At 44.7% G+C, this 27,573-nt stretch overlaps 1 protein-coding gene and 1 pseudogene across 1 annotated transcript in view; one reads left to right on the forward strand and one right to left on the reverse strand.

The window, feature by feature from the left end:
* On the forward strand, positions 1-12,095 carry LOC117553077 (annotated as a pseudogene).
* The window catches only part of LOC117553075 (beta-galactosidase-1-like protein 2), a 19,589-nt gene continuing 3,115 nt past the window's right edge, over positions 11,100-27,573 (reverse strand). The window contains 15 exon segments of the mRNA XM_034226854.1: positions 11,100-11,400; positions 11,571-11,687; positions 12,221-12,332; positions 12,414-12,486; positions 12,489-12,500; positions 12,603-12,681; positions 12,829-12,900; positions 18,927-19,073; positions 19,166-19,275; positions 19,956-20,036; positions 20,237-20,374; positions 21,459-21,543; positions 21,659-21,723; positions 22,258-22,339; positions 22,490-22,582. Coding sequence (XP_034082745.1) covers positions 11,314-11,400; positions 11,571-11,687; positions 12,221-12,332; positions 12,414-12,486; positions 12,489-12,500; positions 12,603-12,681; positions 12,829-12,900; positions 18,927-19,073; positions 19,166-19,275; positions 19,956-20,036; positions 20,237-20,374; positions 21,459-21,543; positions 21,659-21,723; positions 22,258-22,339; positions 22,490-22,582 — 1,353 coding nt within the window. The 3' untranslated portion in view covers positions 11,100-11,313.

Raw genomic sequence — 27,573 nt, forward strand, 5'->3', positions numbered from 1 at the left:
AGAACACAGCCTCAGCTCGGAAGCACATTCCCAACATGCACACCTGTAAGCCCTGTCCTTCATTCAGGGTTGTACACGTGTGAATGGCAGCGACACCGATGAGACGTAAACGGTTGCAGAGAGGGCTTAAATCGTGTCTGGATGAAATCATTTGAGCTCGGAGGCAGGAGAGGAGAATTCGACATGCAGAGAAGTGGATGCTGAGCTACAGTTAAGGTCTGGAGCTTTCCTTTTTTCGGTCTGCCTTTGATGCTTTCTCTTTATGGATATTTAGCTGGGTCTGCTATCATTGTGTGGGTTGAACCAGACACGCTACAACAGATAGGAACTGATCTGCCTGAATTACAGACAAGTTTTGTTGTTCACAATGTAGCAATATCAGGAAAAATGGCTGCCCTCCAGTAAACATAATTGTGAGTTTAATGAAAAAAACTGCATTACTACGACCAGACCAAATACTTTACACATTGTACAAGAGTCAGCCATGTGTGTTCTAGAAACAGATAAGCACAACCAAAATTAAAAACGTCTTATTTCTGAATTTACAGAGTGACGCGACTTAAATGTCTGTTATTTAACACTTTAAATGGTTCTTGCTGGTATAGTTAGTTCTAGAATTAATATCTGACAAACAATGCCTATTTTTATTGTGCATAAGTTCAGGACATTCAACAGCAAACCATTACACTTTAAACAAGCTCTGAAGGCTTGCTTTAAAAAAGCTGAGCTCTTGATCACATCATGTACTGAGTCAGATTGTGTTTTGGCCTGATTCAGACCAAAGGCAAAGTTTTACTTCAAACTGAGGGATCCCTGCATAAGCAGATCAATACACAGAGCAAGGCCTACCAAGCAGGATGTTGACTCTTCTGAAGTTCCTTCTGAACTGTCAACCCAGTCTCACGGCATTTCGTGTTATAGTCACGACATTTAATCTATTGATTCGTGTTCACCAACACGATTTCCCCCTTTTTTTTCGTGTCACACAGAACGATTTTAAAAGCAATGTATTTCTATTGGTAGTGTGTTTCGTGCCTGCAGCACGTCTTTTTGTCCGGTCGGGTCTTGGAAGACCGGAAGCTGTGTGGTTCATAAAAACATGTTCTTACTCAATATCAAGCCACGATTATTGTTTTTATTTTAAATCGTATAATGTCGGACTTTATTTGCCGCCCGCGAGGAAAATAAATGGGGCTCAGAGCCTCAGAATACTGAAATCTGTATTTTTTAAATATTTTTTTCCTTCTAATTTGTAATTTTTTCTAAATAACACACTGTTATTTACTCACCAATAACACACAATTATCCTTGTTTTTATTTATTTGTTTAATTCTATAATCTCTGGCTTTTTGGCCGTCTGTCAGGAACTGAATTACAAAATAAAGTCACCGGAAACAGACGTAGGCCTATAAGGGACATTTCGAACATCATTGCGATACACACCCACTGAACTGAACTGGTCAGCAGTCTTCCCCATGATTGTGAAGCTGACTGAACCACATTGAGAGACCATTTAAAGGCTCAGGAAATCTTTGCAGGTGTTTTAAGTTCATTAGCTGATTAGAGTGTGACACCGTGAGTCTACAATATTGAACTTTTTCACAATATTCAAATGTTCTGAGATACTGATTTTGGGGTTTTCATTAGCTATAAGCCGTAATATTCAAAATTAAAACAAATAAAGCCTTGAAATATTTAACTTTGTGTGTAATGAATCCATATAATATATGAGTTTCCCTTTTTGAATTGAATTAATGAAATAAATGAACTTTTCCACGATATTCTAATGTATTGAGATGCACCTGTACAGTTGATTTAATGTGACACAAATTACACAGAACAGCTAGATATGTTATATTATCAAAGTGTTCTTTAACTGTTCACATGCGGGGACTCCATCTTGAATGATGATCCCGGGTATGGTGAGGTGTCTCCCAGTTTCCAAGTAGGAAGTCCAACCTCAGGGGGCATTCCAGTTGAAATGTCCAACTGGAAACTCAGACACTTCACTCCACGTCCCAGTACAACTGGATCGCACCATTAATGCTAACTTGGCTGTGTTTTCTTTGCCTAGCTGAGAGTGGTGGTAGATGTAATGTTTTCATCCTATCATAGCATATCAGGCAAAGTTCTTACAGTAGCAGTAGCAGCTGCCACTCAATTACCATCAATCCACCTCATATTTATTTAGCTCATGACCAACCCTAATGTCTAATATTACACTAACATTTGTGCTGCAAATACTCCATTACAACAACTAGTACAGCATTGAGAATATTACTTAAGTTAAAGTACTGTGGACAGGAAAATGTACTCAACATTTTTTAAATAAATACAAAAATATAAAAACATTTCAAAAGGACAAGCAGCACTTTCTCACTTTTGAGTAACTGAAACCGTGAACTGTTGCTCAACAAAAAACAACAAACAATTAGCATTTTTTGTCAACCCACTTTTTGGGTGAGATGGGTTTCCCCCCTTAGCTGCACGGCCTCAGTGATTTACTGCAATAATAAATCATGTCTGATATGGGAATAATCTATTTGCTACCCTCAAAGCTTCATGCTGGTGAATGAAAATACTATTCTCAGATTGTAATACAGTAGGCTAGATTGTAAAGCTTAAATGGTTGTAGACACCAAGCCAAACCACCTGCTCACTTACAACGTGTGCACTGTCACATTACACTATATACATATCCTCTTAAATCAATGATGCAGCCTGATGCTTTTACAGTGCTCTCCGTCATCGCTACCTGTTGAGTTTTTTAGATTAGAGGAATATTTTTCCCTATTCCATTATTAGAATTTTCAAGCACAGGGCTCCATTGAGAGTGCACTTCCTTTCATATGCAAGGAAATTATGCAGAAATGCCCTCAGTGTTGGACTGGTGAACCATGTGACTATAGCTGTTTGTGCCTCAGATAAACCGCACCCATGTTCTGCATGACTCCATTTTTCAGATCCTGCTTCATGTACAATAAGGATTTCATTTGTGCGACTGTGACATTTTTCATGTGATTTATTTCATTGTCCTGAGTCCTCTGGCCGTGGCTGCACCCCCCCCCCCCCTTGCCATCAGCTTTGACAATCCCAGCCTTTGTTTTTGCAATGAGAAGCAGCATTCTTCCAGAGGGGTGACCTCCTGTGTCTCTGCAGGGGCTGGCACTGAGGACACGACCCTCCCCGAGGATTGGATGGCACCAACCGGATGCTGTGCACGAAATCCACGAGCTGTCACCCCAACTCTGGTGCTCATATGTGCACCAAACACTGTCCTGTCCCAAGGAAAAGCACTTGATGGATCGCTCTGTTCCTCACAGCTGAAACATCAAGTCCCAGCTATGATCAGTACATTCATCATTATCACAGAACCACAGGATTACATGTGATCATCACTTAATTCTGTAAGTAAACTTTTCTTTTTTTAATGACTTAACACTTTTTTGTAATTACGGCTCCTAGATTAACTTTTACTTTTAAAATCAGTTGAAAAGGGAGCACATGAAACACCTGAAGCCGTTCATACAGAACAGGTGACCATTAGGATTTAAGGGATAAATATCAGTCGTTTCGATTCAGATTGCAGTAATTAGGACTTTCTTGATCATTTCTCTCCTGTGAATTTATTTGCAACTAAATATCCTTTATCTAACACTGACAATATTATAAACTCACTGCATACGGATTTTCTTCAGTTTGACCATGTCTGCCACCTGCCTCGAGGACCAGAGGATCTGCTCTGCTCTAATGGAAGTTGCACAGGATACAGCTTAGTGTGAAGCCGGGGCTGTTATGTTGGAGTTGAACAGAAAAAAGATAAATGCAAAAGTGTAGTCATTGTGTTGTGGTTCAGCATAATGAAGCTTTTTACCTGGATCCGACATTCGTTCCGCACAGTGCCCTGTTGGTTTAACACTTTCAATTGAGGATCCCTCAGCCTGCTTCCAGTTTTCCTTTATTGCTCCTTGCAACTAGTAATAGTTTTCATGAGATGTCCATCCATCCATCCATCTTCTCCCGCTTATCCGTGGTTGGGTCGCGGGGGTAGCAGTTCCAGCAGAGAGCCCCAAACTTTCTTTTCCCTGGCGACATCAACCAGCTCTGACTGGGGGATCCCAAGGCGCTCCCAGGCCAGCGAAGAGATATAATCCCTCCACCTGGTCCTAGGTCTACCCCTTGGTCTCTTCCCAGCTGGACGTGCCTGGAACACCTCCCTAGGGAGGCACCCAGGTGGCATCCTAACTAGGTGCCCGAACCACCTCAACTGGCTCCTTTCGACGCGAAGGAGGAGCGGCTCAACTCCGAGTCCCTCCCTGATGACCGAACTTCTCACCTTATCCCTAAGGGAGACACCAGCCACCCTGCGGAGAAAACCCATCTCGGCCGCTTGTATCCGCGCCCTTTGAGCCTTCCTTCTTTTAGTGATGATTTAGTCACCAACTATAAACAGCAAGACAATCCATTGACATCATCACCAGCTAAATTCATGGTGATTAAATCCAAACTGAAACCATCATAAATAATTGGGGGTATCACACATTTTCGAAATTTTTTGAAAAGGCTAAGTACCAATGGCGAAAAACGTAACTGCAACTCCATGACACTTCCATTTTTCAAGGCTATTTATTAAAATCAAAAATAATTCCAGAATGCTTTTTTTCAACTATTCAAGTCAGCCCTTCATCGCACCAACATTTAATGCGAAGACTTAGCAGTATTTTTCAGAAACAAGTTAATAAACATCAGATTAGATCTAAACTACGCTTTGCAGAATGTGGCCAAGCTCCTCTCTTTGGATACTTCCAGTCTGATAGTCTGAAATGATTTTGCTGCTGTTATTAAAGACTGCTCAGGAACGTGGACATGCAACTAAAACCCTCCACCTGCTCACTTGACCTTATAAGAATAAAGACAATGGATAAAGTCCTGTATGAGATTTTGTTAACTGTGTTGGATATTCTGGCTCAGTTTTAGATTGCTTTATAACCTATTAGTCTGGTCACTAAAACTAGTGTTGGTTCAGACTTGGTTTAACTTGCAAATACTAAAGCCCGAGAGGAGCCAAATCATGACATAAGTGTTTTTGCAGTTTTTCCAGCAATGACAGTGCAAACAATGGCTAGCTGTGTCACAAGATTGAATTGCAAGCCTGACTTCTCCAATAATAATCTTCTATTTTTCCCAAACGACTTTCTACTTTCTATCATACTCATGATGAATCATTTATATGGGGATTATTTGAAAACAGCCCCAAATGTAGTCAATCCCTCCTCCTTTTCTCCTCAGACCTCTTTTCACTTTTGTTTCCATCTTTGTTTGTGGTCGCTGTTTGATTAAAGTTTTGGTGTGTAGTTGCTGAGCCACTGATCTCCCATTCTCATTATCCTCTATGTGTGTGAAGACCCAAAACCATTTCCTGTGTCTGCAGTTGGAGCTACCTTACCTGTGGCTTAAATGGGCAGAATAAGCCCATTTAAGATACATCATACATGCATACATTTCTGTCCCCTGCTTTGTTTTAAAATCCTTTTAAATGTGTACCTTAATCTTACTTCGCAATAGAGCCTTTATACAAAAGGTGGGTTAACATTTTTGAAAATATTATCCTGCTTGGACCCACAGGGATGTATTAACATTAGAAGACCATGACATCAGATGAATATCAAGAGAAAAACAAGAATTGCAAACCTCTAGCTACTTTATTTGAGTAATACAAAAAAGTATAGCATAATTAAGAGCCGATAAATACAAAACACCATTTTTCCATGACAGGATTTAATTCCTTAATCTAAAGGGTAACTTTTTGAACACCACCACAATGACTTTAAAGAGGTGTGACCATGTCATAAACATGTCATCACACCTGTCATGGACAAGAAAGAGTCTTTAGTTCACACATTCAGTGCTATGACTGTAACTACCAATCAATATCCGTGATAAGCTCCTTCTAAAATTCCTAAACACAAATCGAACGACTTCAAAAGATTGTAAAAATAAATGTATATCAAGACAGGCTGCTATAGATTCTAATCCTGTGTGTTCTCTCTCTGCAGGGATAATCGACCAAACCACCATGTGTGTTAGCTATAAAAACAGGTAAGATAATATGAATGACACTTATAGTGCTTTTATCCTAAATGATTTACTATCTTGTTTATTATCATATGGACAGTTAAAAACAAATGTCCCTTTATAATGAAATTATTAAATTGCGATTCCACTCTGAATGCAGTAGACCAGAATCAGATCTGTCAACTGCCAGAAGAGCGCATGATCCACTGTAGATCAAATATTCTCTGTAAAACACCAGTATGCTTTCAAATGAGACAAAAAGAAAGCTCTGAGCATGTTCTGACCCAGTTTCTGACTCTAACACAAAGTCTCTTCCCTTGTAGTTTGTGCCTTGCAACCAAAGTAAGTTGATGTTCAAAAAAGGGCCGTATAAGGGATTCCAAATGTAATTCACTTAGTGATGGGCCATTAGATGGGAAACTCAGTGAACCTGCAACTATTCACAGGCTAAGACAAAAGGCTACATATCAATATAAAAGCTTTCAATGTTTTCTTTAAGGGTGACTGAATAGATTTTTGTATCTAACCGTACACTGCCCTGCAGGTAGTGACATGACTCAGTTCTGACCCCGGAGATGCCGAAGAGACGAGACATCGTCGCCTTTGTGTTGATCGTGTTGCCTTGGACACTGCTCATCACGGTTTGGCACCAGAAAACCGTCACTCCTCTGCTTTCCACTCGCAAAGGTAAGTGTAAAAGAGTTCAGAGTAACTTTATAAAAAAATGTCCCATTCAGATTTTTCATAGCCGTACGCAAAGGCAGTAAGGTGCTTCTGTAAGTGTTTTCTAACTCAAGATAAAAAGGTCATGTGTTGATGAACCAAGGGTGTAACGCACAGATAATTGGGTCTGTTTATTATTATAATTGTTCAGCATCAAATTGTCTACAGTTTAAAGTCACACTTTTTCATTTAGGAAAACAAATTGTCAAGAACAAACCTATATATCATATATATGCATTAGCTTCATGTAGCACAAGCTCCCATCCAGAGGTGTACAGACTTTAAGAGTATTCCTACACTGGTACTTCTCCCACCTCTGTTAAAGACAGTCCACACTTTTTTTGTTTCAACAACAAATTGTCAAGAAGAAACATTAATCTGAATATACAATAGCTACATGGTGTCAGTGTTTGACACAGAGCCTCACTGTAATTATTTATTTTCCGCAGATGACAGAAGACTTGGTCGCTCAAACTCCAGGAATACTTTTGCTTTCAAGGAGTCGTGCTCACATCAGAACCGGGACATGGTGGAGGTGGAGCGCACCGAGTTTGTCTACAGCCGGCCTCCACCATGGTCCGACATCCTGCCCACTATCCACATCATCACCCCCACCTACAGCCGCTCGGTGCAGAAGGCCGAGCTGACGCGCCTGGCCAACACTTTGCTGCACGTCCCCAACCTGCACTGGATCCTGGTGGAGGACTCTCAGAGGAGGACCACTCTAGTCAGCAATCTCCTCCAAGAGACTGGACTCAACTACACACACCTCAACGTGGAGACACCGAGAAACTATAAGGTACGAGGGGACACTAAGGACCCCAGAATACCTCGGGGGACCATACAGAGGAACCTGGCCGTGCGCTGGCTCAGGGAGACCTTCAGTGAAAACAGCATCCAGACCGGGGTGGTGTACTTCGCAGATGATGACAACACCTACAGCCTGGAGCTGTTTGAGGAGGTAAAGCAGAGCAACATTCTTAGAGCTGAATTTCTCTTTACAGGTGTGTTCACACCGGACACGAAACAAGTTTGACATTTGTGTTTAAAGGGGCCCTATGTAGATACCACCTACAAAAAAATAAACATACTTTGCCGTTCATCAAAACGATGCCAAATAGCTACAGACTGATACTGATTGGTAAAAACAATGAATGAATGCTTTGACGAGTGTAAACCCAAGACGGCTGGCAAACAAGTTTTAAAATGCGTGTTTTTGAATGGAGATTGAATGGATCATGCTAGGCTAAATTAATTCACCATGCCATTGACAGTCTGTGGTTTGTACATTTATAAACAGTTTCTGTACAAGTATGAGGAAGTGTGAGCTCCCGAAACCCGACCCTTTCCCAGATGTTTTTACCTGTGTTATGTCTTTAGATGAATGTACATTTTGAAATGTTTAATGAGAGATCTCTGCTTTTGTTTTCCAATTACCAGATGCGTTATACCAAAAAGGTGTCGGTGTGGCCGGTGGCCTTGTGGGGGGCTTAAGATACGAGTCTCCTAAAGTAAACACCCTGGGCAAGGTATACGGCTGGAAGACGGTATTTGACCCCCACCGACCCTTCGCCATTGACATGGCTGGGTTTGCAGTGAACCTGCGCCTCATTCTGTCCAATCCTCAGGCTTTTTTCAAGTTACGAGGGGTGAAAGGAGGTTATCAAGAGAGCAGTTTATTGAAAGAGCTGGTTATTCTCAGCGATTTGGAGCCTAAAGCTGCTAACTGCACCAAGGTAAGAAAAGGAGGCTCTCTGCTTCAATAAAATGACTTATAATAACTTTGAATTAGCAATAAAACATACTGCTTCTGTAAATGCTGCTAATGTAAGGCGATGTTTCTTGAGAACCCTGGCTTTCATAACAATTTAAAGCATAACATTGTCATCTTAAAGCCAATTCTTATTCACTTATCGCTCAAAATACTATATTCTGCCTCTAGATATTGTGTAGCCAGCATGGTGTAGTATATTGAAACTGCACAAGACGAAATGTTGGGATAAGTGTTTGATAATTTTTGGCTCTACTTCTGCTTGTCTCCATCACTTTATTCTTGCCGCAGGTATTAGTCTGGCACACACGGACAGAGAAGCCTGTACTGGTAAATGAGGGCAAGAAGGGATTTACAGACTCTAATGTGGAGATATGACATACTTCACATCACACAGGTAATAGCAGAGATTAAAAAAATGCTAATTACTGCACCCCCACACAATTGTCATGTTTGGGGATGGGCCAAAGGGGGGCATATTTGCACCTGAGATGAGGACCTTACTTGAAATATCTGTCTGTATTTAAAGGTTTGGCTCATGCTGTTTTTTTATGATTCGTTATCAAGTAGTAATGTTTTTAGCAAGACTAACAGTGTGACTTTGGGATGGTAATGTTAGGCCAAACTGAGATATCTAAACCACTATTATGGCTGACTAGAAGGTTTACACATAATATTCACTGTCCCCAGAGGATGATCCCTTGACATTTATTTAATCGCTTTCATGAGCTTTTATTTATTTTTGTGAGTGAATTATTAAATGTATCCATATCTACTGAATATAATACATATTTCAAATGGTGCCCATAGAATAAACCCAAATGAATATTGAAATCTAACCACCTTTCACTTGGCACCATAAACAGGTCAATAAAAGGTTTTACATTTGAAATTTCTCCCCAAAAATGTTAAAAGAATACCTGCAAAACTGATGACATCATCAGCCTCGGCTGTTTCTTGTAATTAGTGCTATTTAGCAAATGTTACATGTAAAAGTGCTAGTTACTAAGATGATGAACAAGGTACACATTATGCCTGTAAAGCATCAGCGTGTTAGCACTGTCATTGTGAGCATGTTAGCATGCCAAAGTAAGCATTTAGCTCATAAGGGCTTCACTTAGGCGCTAAAGCTTTGCTGTATACTCTTAAAGTAATGCTTTTAACATATATGTTTGTGCTTTCAGGGGCAATTCTTCATTGGATTAGCTAGGGTCAAAGACATTATCAAAGCATAGTAGCTGTACTTCAGCAATGAATGCATACCTGTCCATCCAAGGAGGCAGCACAAGCATCGTGCTTAAACAGACTACAGTAAGCACAACTGCACAGAACAAGCCTGCTCAGAGCGATGGATGATGAGACACTAAAAGGAGGAAGGGACGGCACGGCAAGCAATAAAGAGCCCTGTGAGTGCAAACAACACCAGCCGAGCATTAAATAGGGCCCTTTTGTTCTGAAGCGAGCTGGCTGTCTGGCACAGGGCTGCGCAGCGGAACACAAGGGGCCCTTGTATAAAGTGAGTCAGCTCTGACTCACAGACTGCACTGAGGAGATCTGAGCCCTCCCCACTAGTACTGTACAACACTGAGCTATTAAGATAGCACCCTGAACCCAGCACTAATTAGGAGTCCTGTTACACCTTAACACACATTTGCGTATGCTCAGCTGTCACAGAAACACATGCACTTGAGAACACAGAGCAATGATTTATTACACTGAAAAAACTGAAACGTTGACTTAAATTAAATATATTATGTCAACACATTTCACATAACTCTATTAGGTTAGTTAAAAGCAGTAATATTAAGTTGAACCTATTATTCATTTAAAGTTAATAGTATTGCTTTTAACTAACCTAATACAGTTATGTGAAATTTTTTCACATAATACATTTTTTTAAAAGTATACGTTTCTGTGAACTGTATAACAGCAATGTCTTCTCTTACAGTCATTTACTTAAGATTATTTTATTTATGATATGCTGTAAAACTGAGGTCTACTTATATATAGAGAAGATGTAATATCCCTACTTTACATCTTCGTCAGCTTGTTAAGGTCCCACTGATCGAACAGAAGGATTCTCAGAAGAATTATTTATTGTTCGATAGTAACTGGAACATTCACGTATTATTCGTGAGTTATGCATGTGCGAGTCCATGGAATATGAAGCCATTACTCTGAACACTGGACGTGCATCCTTTCAAATTGCCACATTAAACAATCACAATTATTCCCACCATGAATGGCCAACTGATGGGGATTCAGGATGATTTCATACCCCACTGACTTGCACTGGAACAACGTACAAATGTTATTTAGACTGTTAGGAGTCTGGTCAGTTCTTCATGTGTCAGGCATTCAAAGACAATGTTCACTCAATGATAAATGACTTATGTTGCTGCAATACAACTTGTGTTTCATATTAAAGCTGTTCACATCAATCATGCCTCAGCTTTGTCTTTGTAATTTTATAAATGTTAAGCCATACATATTTACTATAAACATCAAATATAACTTCCATCCCCAGCAGAACGTATTACTCTTTTAAACAATTCTAAAAAGAGTTGCCGTTGGCAAGAGAATATACTTCTTCTCTGTGTTAAAAACCACTTACACTAAAATTATTCTATGTACATAGCTACACAATACTCCCACTTGAACACCCCACTCTTTACATATGTGCACATAAACAAAAAAAACAATAGTTCTGAATTGCAAATTTCAAGCTGATCTAAAAAGAACATTCACTGGATTTCTGCTGCCATTCCAAGATCAGGTGTATCATCAAAGAGGACCTTAAAGTCACCCTCCTGCTCTTCAAACACTATGACCTTATAATTCAAACAAAAAAGAGAGACAAAGAAGAGAGTTAGAGCTTTGAGACATGACTGACTAGCTGGGGTCAAATGAATCTACCATTACAAAGACAATGATAATTAAGTGTATTTCGAGAAGTCTGAAGTTATTAATTTAACAAATGCTGTTTTGTTAACATTTGTACCTGGTTGATTCCACTATTGATAAAGGGGCCGGGGAGGTAGAGAGCCTGCTGGGGGCCAATCGACCAGTAGCGGCCCAGATTAATACCGTTGATAAACACCGCGCCTTTCTCCCAAGCCTGTGGAGCCAAATACATGGTTTCACAATGCAATCATGAAGTATTTCTTTTAAAAAACACACTAAAACTTTTACGTGGCTGTTACGTGCCGTAGTGTTTGTGTGGTCGTGTATGTGTGTTTCTCTCTCTCTCCCTCTGATTCCCCAGGTGCAGCCTGATTGTCCCCAGGTGCAGCCTCTCCCCAGGTGCTCCGAATTCCTAATCAGGGCCTCCATATAGGCCCGGAGGAAGACTGCAGTGGGCTCTCCGTTTTTCCTCCTCTGGCTGCATGTGTGCAGACCTGTGTGTTGCCATTTGATAGGAGGGGAGCTCCGTGCTATAATCGATGCTGTATAATTCTGTGCAAATTGGCTGGTGAGCCCGTGTTTCTTTTTTTGGTCATTAAACGACTGGTGCGTTACTAAGAGATCGGTTTTCTCTCCTTTTTTTGTCGTGCTTGGTCATCCTTGTGTGTGGTTACTTCCCTTTGTACCCCCCTAGATTTAGAAGGGAATGTAACAGTGGCATACAACTATGAGTTTCATTTAACTTACTGGCAACTTCACAAACGTGTCACTCGGATACCCGTATGCAAACAGCCTTCCCATGAAAAATCCAGGGAAGCTAGGAGTTTCAGGGAGGGATTTCCAAGGTGCCTGATAGAGACTGAAAAAAAGATTTCCATTTAAACACAGTATTACAGCATAATGAAAGGGAAATGCTTTCATTTAAATAAAGCATACAAACCTATCAATAAAGCCAGGTTTCATATCCAGGCTGTAAATTGTAAAATCCCGCAAGGGGATGTTGTTTAATAAATGTCTCCCACAAGGCCTGCAAGAACATAAATCAAAATGAGCTTGTACAATACCTGCTGAGTGCTTGAGTAATTTAACAGCCGGCATGGCAATGAACTGCATATTGTCTGTAGATCACCTTTATGTTGTTTGTCAAGGTCCCTTCCCTGATGGACTCTTCCACAGTTCTCCACCAGCAAACTTAAGGTGCGTCGTCCCTGTAAGGATGGATTGTGTTTTTTTTCTTTTAAAGCGTTTACCAGTCAAGATACAGACACTTCAGAATCCTTCCAATCAATTACTATGAATGAGTTGTACATTAGATAATGGACATTTGGCCTTCATGGTCAAACTTGAATCCATACCTTACCACCAGGAACTGCAAGCTCCAGGTTCTGGCGCTTGAAAAGGCCGATGTAGCTTCTGTCTACGAACACCTAGGAAGAAAAATATTGATGATGATTAAATTATATTATAATTCATAACATGAGATTGGTTCAAAAGACCTCATGAAAGAACAACAAAGAAGTGAGGATACCCGGCCCGGAGGAAGCCCGGGGTCCCCTTCTGGAGCCAGGCCCAGAAGGAGGACTCGTCGGCGAGCGTCTGGTGGCCGGGCTTGCCACGGAGTAATTACCACGAAAAGGCAACGTGGGCAACACCTCCGCTACTCCGTTCCGCGGGCCCACCACCTACGGGAAACAGCGATGGGGTCGGGTGCGCTGCCAGAAGGGTGGCAGTGAAAGCAGAGGGTCTCGACGGACCAGACCCGGGCGACAGAAGCTGGCTTTGGGGACGTGGAACGTCACCTCTCTGGGGGGGAAGGATCCGGAGCTTGTGCGGGATGTGGAGCATTACCAGTTGGATCTGGTTGGGCTCACCTCTACGCACAGCGTCGGCTCTGGAACCTTACTTCTGGATAGGGGTTTGACTCTATTCTTCTCCGGAGTTGCTCAAGGTGTGAGGCGGGTGTGGGGATACTCACAAGTCCCCGGTTGGGTGCTTCGTTGTTGGAGTTTACCCCAGTGGACGAGAGGGTCGCCTCCCTACGCCTGCGGGTTATGGGGGGGAAAACTCTGACTGTTGTGTGTGCTTATGCACCAAACAGCAGTTCAGAGTATACAGCCTTCTTGGAAACCCTGGAAAGAGTCCTGAATGGGGCTCCTGAAGGGGACTCTTTAATCTTGCTGGGAGACTTCAACGCACATGTGGGCAATGATGGAGACACTTGGAGGGGCGTGATTGGGAGGAACGGCCTAACTGATCTGAACCGGAGTGGTGGTTTGTTACTGGACTTCTGTGCCAGTCATGGATTGGCCATAAGAAACACCATGTTCGAACATAAGGATGCTCATAAGTGTACGTGGTACCAGAGCACCCTAGGCAGAAGGTCCATGATCGATTTCGTTATCGTATCATCGGACCTGAGGACTGTTTTGGACACTTGGGTAAAGAGAGGGGCGGAGTTGTCAACTGATCACCATCTGGTGGTGAGTTGGGTCGAGTGGCGGGGGAAGCCTCTGGATAGACCTGGTAAGCCCAAACGTGTAGTTCGGGTGAACTGGGAACGTCTGTAGGAGGCCCAAGTTCAGGAGGCCTTCAATTCACACCTCCGGCGGAGCTTTTCGGGCATTCCTGTGGAGGTTGGGGACATTGAACCAGAGTGGTCGGTGTTCAAAGCCTCTATTGCTGAAGCCGCGGCGGGGAGCTGTGGTCTCAAGGTCTTAGGTGCCTCAAGGGGCGGTAACCCTCGAACCTCCTGGTGGACACCGGTGGTCAGGGAAGCCGTCCGACTGAAGAAGGAGGCCTTCAGGGATTTGTTATCCCGGGGGACTCCCGAGGCAGTTGCAAGGTACCGACAGGCCCGAAGGGCAGCAGCCTCAGCCGTGGCCGAGGCAAAGCAGCGGGTGTGGAAGAAGTTCGGAGATGACATGGAAAAGGACTTTCGGGCGGCACCAAAGTTGTTCTGGAAAACTGTCCGACACCTCAGGAGGGGGAAGCAGGGAACAATCCAAGCTGTGTACAGTAAGGATGTGACGTTGTTGACCTCAACCGATGGAGTGTTAGGGCGTTGGAAGGAACACTTTGAGGAACTCCTGAACCCGACAACTCCACCCTCTATGTTAGAGGCAGAGCTGGAGTATGACGGGGGATCAACACCAATCTCCCGGGGGGAGGTCACTGAGGTCGTCAAACAACTCCACAGTGGCAAAGCCCCGGGGGTGGATGAGATCCGCCCAGAAATGCTGAAGGCTCTGGGTGTTGAGGGACTGTCATGGTTGACACGTCTCATCAACGTTGCGTGGAAGTCGGAAACAGTACCGAAGGAGTGGCAGACCGGGGTGGTGGTTCCCCTTTTCAAAAGGGGGATCAGAGGGTGTGCCAATTACAGAGGCATCACACTACTCAGCCTCCCTGGGAAAGTTTACTCTAAGGTACTCGAAAGGAGGGTCAGGCCGATTGTCGAACCTCAGATTGAGGAGGAACAATGCGGATTCCGTCCTGGTCGTGGAACGACGGATCAGCTTTTTACTCTCGCAAGGATCCTGGAGGGGGCCTGGGAGTACGCTTATCCGGTCTACATGTGTTTTGTAGACTTGGAGAAGGCGTATGACCGAGTTCCCAGGGAGTTACTGTGGGAGGTGCTGCGGGAGTATGGGGTGAGGGGGTCTCTACTCAGGGCCATCCAATCTCTGTACTCCCAAAGCGATAGCCGTGTCCGGGTCCTCGGCAGTAAGTCGGGCCCATTTCCGGTGAGGGTTGGCCTCCGCCAGGGCTGCGCTTTGTCACCAATCCTGTTTGTAATATACATGGATCAGATTTCGAGGCGTAGTCGTGGGGGAGGGGGTCTGCAGTTCGGTGGACTAAGGATTGCACCACTGCTTTTTGCAGATGATGTGGTTCTAATGGCTTCATCGGTCTGCGACCTTCAGCACTCACTGGATCGGTTCGCAACCGAGTGTGAAGAGGCTGGGATGAGGATCAGCACCTCCAAATCTGAGGCCATGGTTTTCAGCAGGAAACCGATGGACTGTCCACTCCAAGTAGGGAATGAGTCCTTACCCCAAGTGAAGGAGTTCAAGTATCTCAGGGTCTTGTTCTCGAGTGAGGGAACAATGGAGCGTGCGATGGGCCGGAGAATCAGAGCAGCGGGAGCGGTACTGCAGTCGCTTTACTGTAGTCGCTTTACTGCACCGTTGTGACGAAAAGGGAGCTGAGCCAGAAGGCAAAGCTCTCTGTCTACCGGGCCATTTTCGTTCCTACCCTCACCTATGGTCATGAAGGATGGGTCATGACCGAAATAACGAGATCACGGATACAAGCGGCCGAGATGGGTTTTCTCCGCAGGGTGGCTGGTGTCTCCCTTAGGGATAAGGTGAGAAGTTCGGTCATCCAGGAGGGACTCGGAGTTGAACCGCTCCTCCTTCGCGTCGAAAGGAGCCAGTTGAGGTGGTTCGGGCACCTAGTTAGGATGCCACCTGGGCACCTCCCTAGGGAGGTGTTCCAGGCACGTCCAGCTGGGAAGAGACCAAGGGGTAGACCTAGGACCAGGTGGAGGGATTATATATCTTCGCTGGCCTGGGAGCGCCTTGGGATACCCCAGTCAGAGCTGGTTGATGTGGCCAGGGAAAGGAAAGTTTGGGGCTCTCTGCTGGAACCGCTACCCCCGCGACACGACCACGGATAAGCGGGAGAAGATGGATGGATGGATAATTCATAACCACAGACACTTAATACACCATCAGAAATACATCAAAGGTGGCTGAAGGCTTGCCGGATTTCACGACTTTTCAATTATCTTCTATATGCTTTATGTCCTAAAATGTGTACAATGGGCATACCAACAACACGGATAGCCTGATAGCCCGGACTGATATGAAAGGAATAGTTTAGCATTTTTCGAAAACACACTTAGTCAGTTACACTGAACAAAAATATAAACGCAACACTTTTGTTTTTGCTCCCATTTTTCATGAGATGAACTCAAAGATCTAAAACATTTTCTATATACACAAAATAACCATTTATCTCAAATATTGTTCACAAATATGAAAACATCTGTGATAGTGAGCACTTCTCCTTTGCCGAGATAATCCATCCCACCTCACAGGTGTGGCATATCAAGATGCTGATTAGACAGCATGATTATTGCACAGGTGTGCCTTAGGCTGGCCACAATAAAAGGCCACTCTGAAACGTGCATTTTTGCTTTATTGGGGGGGTCCGAAAACCAGTCAGTATCTGGTTAGGGTTAGGGTTAGGGTAATGTTGTGAATCGAGTGGCCCATGGTGGTGGTGGGGTTATGGCAGTGGCGAACCATCAGGGCCTTCAAGGTATTCAGAGAATACCCTGGAACACTCAGATAAAACAAACAAAAAATCGATTTAATTATATAAATAAAATGTATATAAAATGAATAAATGAGAATCGGATCCGTGTTGTTGATCTGTAATATTACAGTGTTACGTTGATTTGTTTGTCCTTCTCGGACCATGCACTACGCATTTCAGTGGTTTTGTGTTAGAAAAAAAATCAGAACTTGTTCTGGGTCTCTGGGTAGAATATCCTTCAACCAAGGTATTCTACATCCTTGATCGAATGCCCTGGCCGTTGCACTGAATGAGAGCGTACGTTTGGACTGACAGTTTGATCAACCAATCATATATTGATGTGTAGCCAATGGGCGTATTTTAGATATGAATGAACAACAAAAATAAACTACGTTACATGTATTTGTTATTGGCTATGGTAGGTTATTGGTTATGTTCACATACTTATTTAATGTAAACCGATCTTTTTTATATGGGTGTTTAGAGTTGTACCCCCCTAGATCTAGTCTCTATGCTTAAAGTGCACCAGATTGAAGCATTTTACTTTAAAATGTTCAAACATTTCTTCCCGGTATGCCTGAGAAGGCAGATATGCTTGTTTTTCTCAACAAGAACTGTTCTTTAAAAGTTGGACTGTTGCACTGTTGTAGCTTCAGTGGTTCTCAGGTTACAGTTACATAGCAGTGAATATAAACAGACTGATTAATGTGAATAAATATTACTGTAAACTAACCTGTGTAAAAGTTTCTCGAATAAATGTAATTTTGTTGGTGGAAGAAGCATGTATCATTTTTTTACCCTGCCCCTCAAAGAATCGGAATTGAGAACCGTTAAGAACCGGAATCGGAATCAGAATCATGGAAATTCAAACGATACCCAACCCTACTGATAACTACAGCTCAGGCGAGGTAAAGGACTCTTGAGTGTTTAGATAGTTAACTTAGTCTCTGTGGGTCTCAAACGGTTTGGTCACCATTTATGTAAAACTACATAAATAAAAAAAAACTAGTCTTTGCTGCTGCCTCAAAGAGGAGCAGGGGGGGAGAGGAGGGAGACAGGAGAGGCTGATTCAGGAGCACAGACACACTCACAACTATAAATGAACCAAAAATAAATAAACAAGTTTCAATGTTTTTTCATATTGGATATGGTATGTTATTGGTTATGGCCATGTTCTTATGATTTTATGATTATTTAAATGTATACAGTTCTGTTTCATATGGGTGTTGTCTCTTTATTTCCCCCTCAAAGTGCACCAGATTGATGCATTTCAGTCCAACATTTAAAAAAAAATCTTACCAGGGGAGCATGCTCCCGGACCCCCCTAGAGGATTTCAGGTCCACCCCCACTTAAAATATGTTCACATGGATAGGTTCCTAAATAGATTTGCACAGCAACGCTGTATATATTGACAAATAAATCCAGGAAAATGGCACAAAAGAAAACTGGTAGTGGCCTGGCTGGGTGTATAATTCCCGGCCTGACTTATTGTCCCAGTCCGGCCCTGGCTACATGATAAGAAGGGAATACAGTTTGAATAAAAGTAATACAGTACAGTGTAACACTTGGCCCGAATTTTTTTTTCGGGCCATCATTGAGGGGATACCCGAGCAGCACCCTGCCAAGGCAGTAAACTTAGGGGAAACACTGAATAACTATATAAATTGTCCAAAGAGGTTGTATTCTACAGTCTGCCTGAATGTAATCATTGCGTAGGTGTGTAGTGTGATTCTGTGTAGTTTATTTATGGCATCCCGTTGGATTTGACGTCATCTGAACAGGACATCGCACGCTCACTGCTTGATAGCGCGCGAAGGTCCGTTTACGCCGGTTGTTAAACAACATCGTTATGGGGAAATGCAAGTCTGCGTCCAAATGGTTGGAAGATAAGGAGGAAGGACAATCAATACTGTATATAGTCAATGTGAGGTAAAGTGTGTCGCCAATGTAACCGGTTAAAACTCCAAGTGGAGATGAGGTCTTAAAATGTATGGAAAGGGTCTTAAAAAAGGTATTAAAAGGTATTAAATCTGACTTCAGGATTCCTGCATATACCCTGCCAAAGGTCAAACCTTTCCTGCATCTGCATTGGCGAGTGAGCCCATTCTATAACGTACAATAAAGACTCACTAGCGCTCGGTCTCGGACGTTATCCCCAGATTTCAACAACCCTCCGCTGGTGATGGTAGTTTCATACAGCGTGTATCCGTAGGACTGTCCGTTCCCATTGTTCACAGGTAGATTCTCCATGCTCACTGGTTTGGGTGATTTAAATGGCTGCAAACATTTGAAAAAAATAAATTATCAAGGATTCAAAAGAATATTTTTTTCATTACACATATATACAACTTATCTTACATAAAACATACTCCCTCAGTGAAGCTCAAAGCATCCCATAATGACAGGTGCTGGTACATGATGGCTGGTTCATAAGCCTCCCTGTAATGCAGGGCTGTCATGTCAGGTAAACTATCTCCTCCTGTACAACAAGGTCAAAGACAACATTAAAACAATAAATTAAGCCTACTTTAGATTAGAAGATATTTTGCGAGATAACTGCTACAAAACAACATCTTAAACATTGAAAATGATCATTATGTGGATTGTGTAACAAAGAAGAGGGTGAACATTTGTTTTTCTGATGTATATATGTTAAAAGCTTATAGACCAATATCTAAAACTGGATAAAGCCACTTAATATTGAAAAACATAGTACACGGATACAAATACAATTATACCATTGGGTAAAATACTGTATTTACTAAGGTAAATCAAAATGCTAAAAATGCAATAAAATTAGCTCTATCAGAGAATGAGATTATGGAACAATAAATATTATCTGCATGTCGGGTGAATCAGAAAAATAAAAAAAAAAATAATTACACATAGAGGATTTGCTTTGGTATATGGTGCAAACAAAGACACAGAAAGCTCACTTTGGGTGTGTCGGACTGTCTAACTAGTTATTTAAAATGTAAAACTATAACCTCAGTTTTGTATCCTTTTTTGTTGTTGTTGAGTGTTTTAGAGCTGGTATTATCATCTCATCATACTGTTTGTCCTTTATGTGTATCTCTTGCCTGCACTATATAACATCAGGCAAAGAGGTATGTCATGGAATGTAATCACATACTTTATTAAATGTAGTATTTATCTTACTGTTGTATCTGGAAAGTAGATCCCTGAGGAGATGGTATTTTGGAGTGTACTCCCCAGCTTCAGACAAGGGAGCGTCATAATCTGAAAAACATCATGATTTAACATAGATAAACTATCATCTGCTGCCACCTGCTGGGCGTTAAGGTCAATGCTGTTCTGAAGACGAGGATCATTTTCTTTAAGTCCTGACATGGAAGTGCTTCATCATTATAATAAAATCCTTGTAAATTTGCATCAGAGACGAAACTACTTTGTTTGTGAAAGGGCAGAATATAACCAACCGTAGCTGGGGACCAAAGCTTTGTAGGAAGGATCAGCCAGTGCTCCGCTCATGAAGCCAAAACTGGAGCCTCCGTGGAACATGTAGAGATTCACAGACATGCCTTGCCTCAGAATTTCTCTCACAGTGGAAACCATATCTGACAAGAATTTCAACAAGTTACATTTACAACAAATTAACTTCTTAAAAACATAAATGTACAACTACATTTGCATTTCCATTGTTGTCATGTAGCTGGCGTTCTTCATGCAAAAAGGACAGCAGGACGAAAATAATAATTATGCAAATTACTGAGTGAGATAGGAAGCATTTGTTTACAGCAGGGTGACTTGATATTAATTCGGCTGGTGGGTAACAAATATTTATGAAGAGAGTCAGTGGCCTAGAAAAAGCCATCAGAATAGACATAATAAATTGTCTTTTTGTCCTGTGGCATATGAGAAACCAATGGCGTTCAATCTGAAAACAGCCTTACGTTAATTAGTTTTGTTTGTTGCAGAATTGGATTTTACCAATATGTTTTAGTGGATTTATTTCTGTCAAAAATGTACTTTAAAAGTGTTGCTGGTCAAAAAGCCACAAACAGACCAAGAAGAAGATTGTATTCTCCAGGGCACGAGTGAATCACATTTCATGAAAATATTTGTGTTCCAGACCGAAAGTGAAATAGTAAGTAATATTGGGAAACATTAAGACCTATATATGAAAAAGCAATGCTGAACAATTCATTAAAGAATAAAACTTGCAAAACAAATATTGAATTGAATGTTTTGAAGTAGCTGTGATCTAGGGAACTTCCATCAAATCTGCTAAATGTATCCAGCATATTTGTATTTGTTATGACCTTCGTTAGATACTTGAGAAACCAAAAAATGAGGGAAGGGAGAAAGGGGAATATCATGCAACACAAGCTCAGGAACTATATTTTTTGTACAATGCTGCTAATTATTATGATTTTCATTTTATTATAATTTTTTTAGCAGGGATGTGCACTTATTTGATTTAATTAATGTTTGCTTGCCTCTTTTTTATGTGTATTTTTGTCTGCACTGTCCTTTTGCTGTAACAATGTCATTTTACCAGCTGAATCAAGGATTTTCAGTTTCAGTTAAATGCATTCAAATTGGGTAGTATGAAAACAAAATCGCCATATATAAAAAATTCAGTGCAAGGATAGGGTAATTAGCAATAATTTTCCCTCTAAAAGACACTGCCTTTCTTACCCTCTAGAGGAAGCACATGGTGGAGGTCCCCCCACACATCATATCCACCAGTCCAGTAGTCCATCACCATCATGGGGCTGTTAGGCTGACACAGTGCAGAAAATGTCCCACATTTGGCTCACTGTCCAGCGTTTAATCACTGTTAACGTGATATCTTTAATGTCAGAAAGTCACATATTGTGGAAAGTAAAGATACAGACCTGGATAGAGTTCAGATCCTGGATATCTCTCTGATTAAGCTTCTGCAGCTTCACTGATCTGATGGCTACAAGATAGGAGATCACAATGTATGTGTGTGTGTGTGTGTGTATTATTAAAACAGCCTCCATTATGCATTTAGGGTTGTCCTTTTCCTGTAGTGTGTTATATAGGTTTTAGTGCATGTAAATGGTCTGCAAAGGCTAAAATCCCTGTGTTCCTTCCAGAGGGAGTTTCTATCTTCTCACACACTCCCCACCTGCCTGAAACGCCTCCATTGGACTCATTTGTTTACTTCCGTAACATAGTGACATCACTACGTAAACATTTCACTTCTATTGGCTAGCGCTCAACACATTGTACGTGATAGGCTAAGGGGCGGGATATCTCTAAGCTGTTGACCAATCACAACAGAGCCGGTCAGCTAACCAATCAGAGCAGACTGGGCTCTGGTTTCAGACAGAGGGTGAAAAGAAGTGCTGCAGCACAGGCAGTGTGAGAACAATAAAGAGCTGTTTGAACATTAAAGCATGGAGACGTGTCACAGTAGAGACACTACATACTGATATACACCTGAAAATGAGCAGAATATTACTTGTACCTCCATCCACACCTCCACACTTTAATGTGTTGTGGTTGTCTGATGTGAGCAAGAGCTCGCTGATCCCTCTGGTCTGTAAAGCCTTTCAAAATAAAAAGAAATGTTGCAAAAGAAAATATATGAACACTATCATAATGATCCATTCTATCATTATCAATCTCTTTTTATACAAGTATGTATTTTTACGCAGGTTTAAAGTGGCAATTTGAATTAAGCAAGCCTAATACATCACCTCTTTAATAAACAGCATGTAACTTTCGTCCTTTGCATATGAACCATACTCGTTTTCCACCTGCACTGCAATGATTGGACCTCCCTTCTTGAACTAAAAAAGATAAACAATGACAGTAGGTTATATGATCTAGACGTAAACCAGACTTGGTTATATCTCTCACAGGCTCCGCCCTCTGCTGGACTATATGGGTACTACCTTATCATGCAAGCATTCACCTACTATACTGAGACGTAGCCGGCCCCGGGGCGGGCCTACCTGAATGCGTGTGCATCTCACCGTATAAAAGGAGGCCTCGCCTCCTGACCGTCATCCCTTTCTCTTCAGCGAGCGGAAGTGAACACTGAGTAAGACGTGAATAGAGAAAGAGAAGAAAAGTGGACTCACCACTCCTTGAGCCCCGGACCTGCCCGACATGCACTGGCCTGATCGCGGGGGCTGATCCGCACCACCTGTGCTTCCAGTGCCTGGGGCCGGACCACACCGAAGACCGCCTAAGCCAGTTGCCGGCCTGCAACGCCTGCCGGATGATCCCTCGGCTAAACCGCCGACATCGTGGGGATCTTTTCTGAGTGAAGTTCGGCCAGGGGTCGGTTGACCACGGTCACGGAGGAGGAAGACGACGAGGACGCCTCGTTGTCTGGTACTTTCGGGTCTGGCCGCCAGGAGCGTGTGGGCCTACCGCTCCCCCCCACCGCTGCCACCGAGGCCAGTAAGCCGCCTTCGACAGGGGTTTTACGGCCCGGTGCATCCGGCACAGCCGGTCTTTGTCTCGCCCCCGGTGCTAGATGTCTGGCAGTATGTGGAGGCAACGTGGCGGCAGCCATTGAGGACGAAGGCCCCGATAACAGCCATGGCAGGTATCATCAGGGTGCACCGCTCGGACACGGGGTGTCCCGGTGTGCCCCCCCTCGACGAGAGTCTGGCAGCTGGTTGGGCGGAGGGAACGAAACCTCTGGCCCCGCTACCGCGGGACAGAGACACCTTAGAATATTTGGATAAAAATATTCAGGCTCGAGGCACAGATGGCGGCTGCGACGAATAATCTCGGCACTCACGGGGGCGGGCTGCCTGACCTTGGCAGGCTCCGCAGCAGCAGAGAGCGGACGGGTGGGGTGCTCCTTCTTCGCGGAGCTGCCTGGCGGGGGGAGGAAGCGTCTCGGCGGGGGGAGAAAATCTCTCCACCCGGGACGCAAGGGCGAATCCTGCCTCCTCCCTGTATAATGCACAGATCCATATTTTTTCAGATAAAGATGTTGATCTGTATCCAAGTCTGAGTGTCATTTGTTTCCACAATTCTACACTCACACACAATGTTAACTGTACAAATTCCCCACTCGCTGCCCCAGTGTAGCTCCTGTGAAGGAGGTAGCTAGTGGGCATGCGCAGATGAGTCATAAATTGCAGGAAGTGGTATCAGAGTGCTATGCGGGTACAGGGGCATTATGGCCGGCGTATTACTGTCAGGGAACACACTACGCCTAGAGTAAAGATTCCGATTAATGCCCTTTACCGTAGTGGTAAAGGGGACATTATGGTGGAGCGCGCGCGTGATCTTGTGTGAGCGTGCGGCGGTGCGTTCAGGGACCTCAGTAAAAAATTGGCCCTTTCTGTGTCAACCCTCCATGAGCAGAACGGTCACCAGGGAGTACCACAGCTTCATGGCTGAGGGCTTGTCCCCTAACACAATGTTATGGGGAATGGAAACTCAGCTGTGTGTTAACAAAGTGGATGGACAGGACGCTGAAACGGGGTTATTCACTCCAGTTTTGCAGCATCCCACCTGCATTCAAAAGGTATGCGAGAGGTAAATCTATCATCCCAGGAGGAGATGGGTTTCCTCTCAGCAGAGATTCCGCAGCCTGAATCGGCACATTGCCTGCAGAAAATTAACTATAAAATAACTATAAAATAGTTACTGGGGCTATTGCGACCGGGCGATCACCACCATCGACCTGAAAGACGCATACTTTCATGTGGAAATTGCTCCGGAGCACAGAAAGTATCTGCATTTCGCAGGGGATAGCCTACGAGTACAACAGATTACCGTTCGGCTACTCCCTATCCCCACGCACACGTCCATGGCATGAGAGTTTTAATTTACCTAGACGACCTCATAGTCATGGCCAGGTCCAGGGAACAGGCAATGTTTTGCACAGCGCAATTGATCCTACACCTAATCAAGTAGGGCTTTGTGATCAATTGGAAAAAGAGCACCCCCATACCTCACCAACAGGCGCTGTATTTGGGAGTGGTGCTCGATGCAGACGCGCTGCGCGCCACCCTGTCAGGAAGCAGACGTGCGTCCCTGCTTCGGGCGGTTCACAGGCTGCGACAGGGGGCAACAGTGACAGCTTTAACTGTCAAGCAGACTGGGTCTCATGGCGGCTGTCCACGTTGTGGTCCCGCTCGGGTTACTGCATATGCGCCGCCTGCAGGGGTGGTTCTCCAGCCTGCGTTTAATTCCCAAGAGGCACAAACGACGTCTGGTGACCACCCCCCTCAGTGGAGGGCAACCTCTGGTTCTGGGGGTCCCCGGATCACCTCCGGATGGGGTCTCCACTGGGACGGGTGACCTCTTACATCACAGTGTTCACAGAGAACAGGATGGGGAGGGACCTGCCTGAAGAGGGCTATAGGTGAGCGCTGGTCTCTAACAGAAACACGGCACAGCAGCCCCCTAGAGCTACGGGCAGTAGTGTTGGTCCTCCAGCATTTCAAGCCCCTAATTCAGGGGAGACATGTAATGGTCAGGAGCGACAACACCACCACAGTGGCTTATATCAACAGGCAGGGCGGAGTCCGCTCCGCCGCCTTGTTGACCACAGCAGGGGGAAACTGTGGTTATGGGCTTCAGAGGTGTTGTTATCTCTGAGAGCCCTCCACATCCCGGGACTGGAGAACAGGGGGGCCGACCTCATGTCGGGGGGCGGCCCCCTGCCAGGCGAGTGGGTGCTTCACCCGAAGGTGGTGAAGCAGGTCTGGGCCCAGTTCGGGAGAGCGGAAGTGGACCTGTTCGCCAGCCGGCGCAATAGCCACTGTGCCCTGTGGTTCTCCATGGCTCTGAGCGACGACCCACCCTTGGGGGTGGACGCGTTCGCACACGAGCCATGGCCAAGAAAGCTGCTCTACGCCTTTCCACCGCTGCGTCTCATTCTCCCTCTCCTGGGGAGAGTTAGGCGAGAACGTCTGTCAGTCATCCTAGTAGCACCGGATCGCGTCGGAGCACCGTGGTACTCAGAGATGACACAGATGAAGGTGGGCCAGCCCTGGGCGGTTCCCCAGTTCTGGGGGGCGATGTCTCAAGAAGCAGGTGCAATCGGAGCGTTACCCACTCTGGGCCAACCTCTTCAGGCTTAGCTCCTGAGAGGGACAGGCTGAGAAAGGGTGGATTGACTGACAGTGTTATTCAGTCTATCCAGGCAGCTAGAGCGGGATCCACCACAGCCTGTTACAGGCCAAAGTGGTTGGGATTCCAGCGATGGTGTGAGGAGCGGAGAATAGAGCCCCTATCTTGTGAGTTGGGCTCTATTGTATCCTACTTACAGGTACTGGTGGACAGAGGACTAGCTCATTCTACAGTGAAAGTATATGCATCAGCCATCTCGTCCTGCCATGAGGGATTTGACGGCAGGTCAGCCTTTTTCTCAGCCACTGATGTCGCGGTTTTTAGAGGGGGTCAGGAGGCTGCGCCCAGTAGTGCACGCCTCCGCCCCGTAGTGGGACCTGCCGTTGGTGCTCGAGGCTCTGGTCACATAACCATTTCAGCCTCTGGAACTCTCCTCCCCGAAAGCACTGTCGTGGAAGACAGCATTGCTACTTGCCTTAACGTCAGCCAAGAGAGTGTCCGAGTTAACCGCTCTGTCGATGCACCAGAGTTGCTTGTTGATTCGGGGTGACCGAAGCGGGGCGACACTCAGACCGAACCCCTCCTTTGTGCCCAAGAGACTAAGGAGTGCGTTCAGGTCGAGGGCTATTCAGTTAGGGGGTTTAGACTTCCACCCCATAGTGGGGCCAGGGAAGCTAAATTGCACCTCCTCTGCCCGGTGCGTGCGCTAGCATGTCATGTGGAGCGCACGGCTGCCCTTAGACGCACTGAACAGCTGTTTGTGTGCTTCGGGGGCGGGGTGACCGGGAGAGCTCTGTCCAAGAAACGCCTCGAAGGCTAGCTCTGCGAAGGCATTGCACATGCCTACGGACAGGCGGGGAGAGCCTGCCCCGCGGGGGTCCGTGCACACTCCACATGGGCTGTGGCTGTGTCAACAGCCTTATTCAACGGTGTGAGTGTGGAGGATAAATGCACGGCGGGGCTTGGTCAACGCCAGGCCCCTTCATAAAGTTTTATCTATTGGACATGTCTGGCTCTTTCTCCTCGTCTGTGCTTGCTGGGGCAACACAGGACTGGTGAGGAGGGGCTGTAGGTCAGTGGGCATCTGACCCCCTCCCCGGGCGTAAATGCGCTTACGTTTTTTCCGGGCCCCCTGGAGGGTCGCGGGGGACGTAGTGCGCACTGGGCCCTTACGGGGCTGGTGGGCTCGCCTCGCCTGCCGGGGGGCAGGAGGAGAGAGCCCTCCACACTATAGTCCGCACACACTCTGCACGGGGTCAGTGTCTGAGTGTGGGCGACATGGGGGCCCTTGCGCTCTCCCCGTGTTCCTTAGGGACTCGGGTGAGGTGGTGCATAGTGAACCAGGGCTGGGGACTTTCTCCGTCTGCCAATAGGCGGACGGAGAAAGTCCGGGGGGTGCCCTCAGCACTGTTTCCGAGCACACTTTTCGCGAGGTAAGCGCGTCAGGGTGTGCTCTGTCAGCCGCAGCCCGGACTTCTCCACGGTTACAACCGAGGGAGAGGTGAGTGAGGCGCAGCGGCTGCTAAAGCCGGTCAGGGACAGTGAGGTGGAACGGTGTGTTGGACAACAGTGCGTGTATACATCTGGGCTCTGCCCACTTTACCCATAGAGTTCAGTAGAGGGCAGAGCCTGTGAGAGATATAACGAGGGGTTACGTATTGTAACCCTTGTTATATAAGCACAGGCAGAGCCCTCTACTTGGGGCACTGTCTGTCCTATATCGCTCGCTGAAGAG

The sequence above is a fragment of the Gymnodraco acuticeps genome, unplaced genomic scaffold, assembly GCF_902827175.1.
Source record: "Gymnodraco acuticeps unplaced genomic scaffold, fGymAcu1.1, whole genome shotgun sequence".
NCBI lineage: Eukaryota > Metazoa > Chordata > Actinopteri > Perciformes > Bathydraconidae > Gymnodraco > Gymnodraco acuticeps.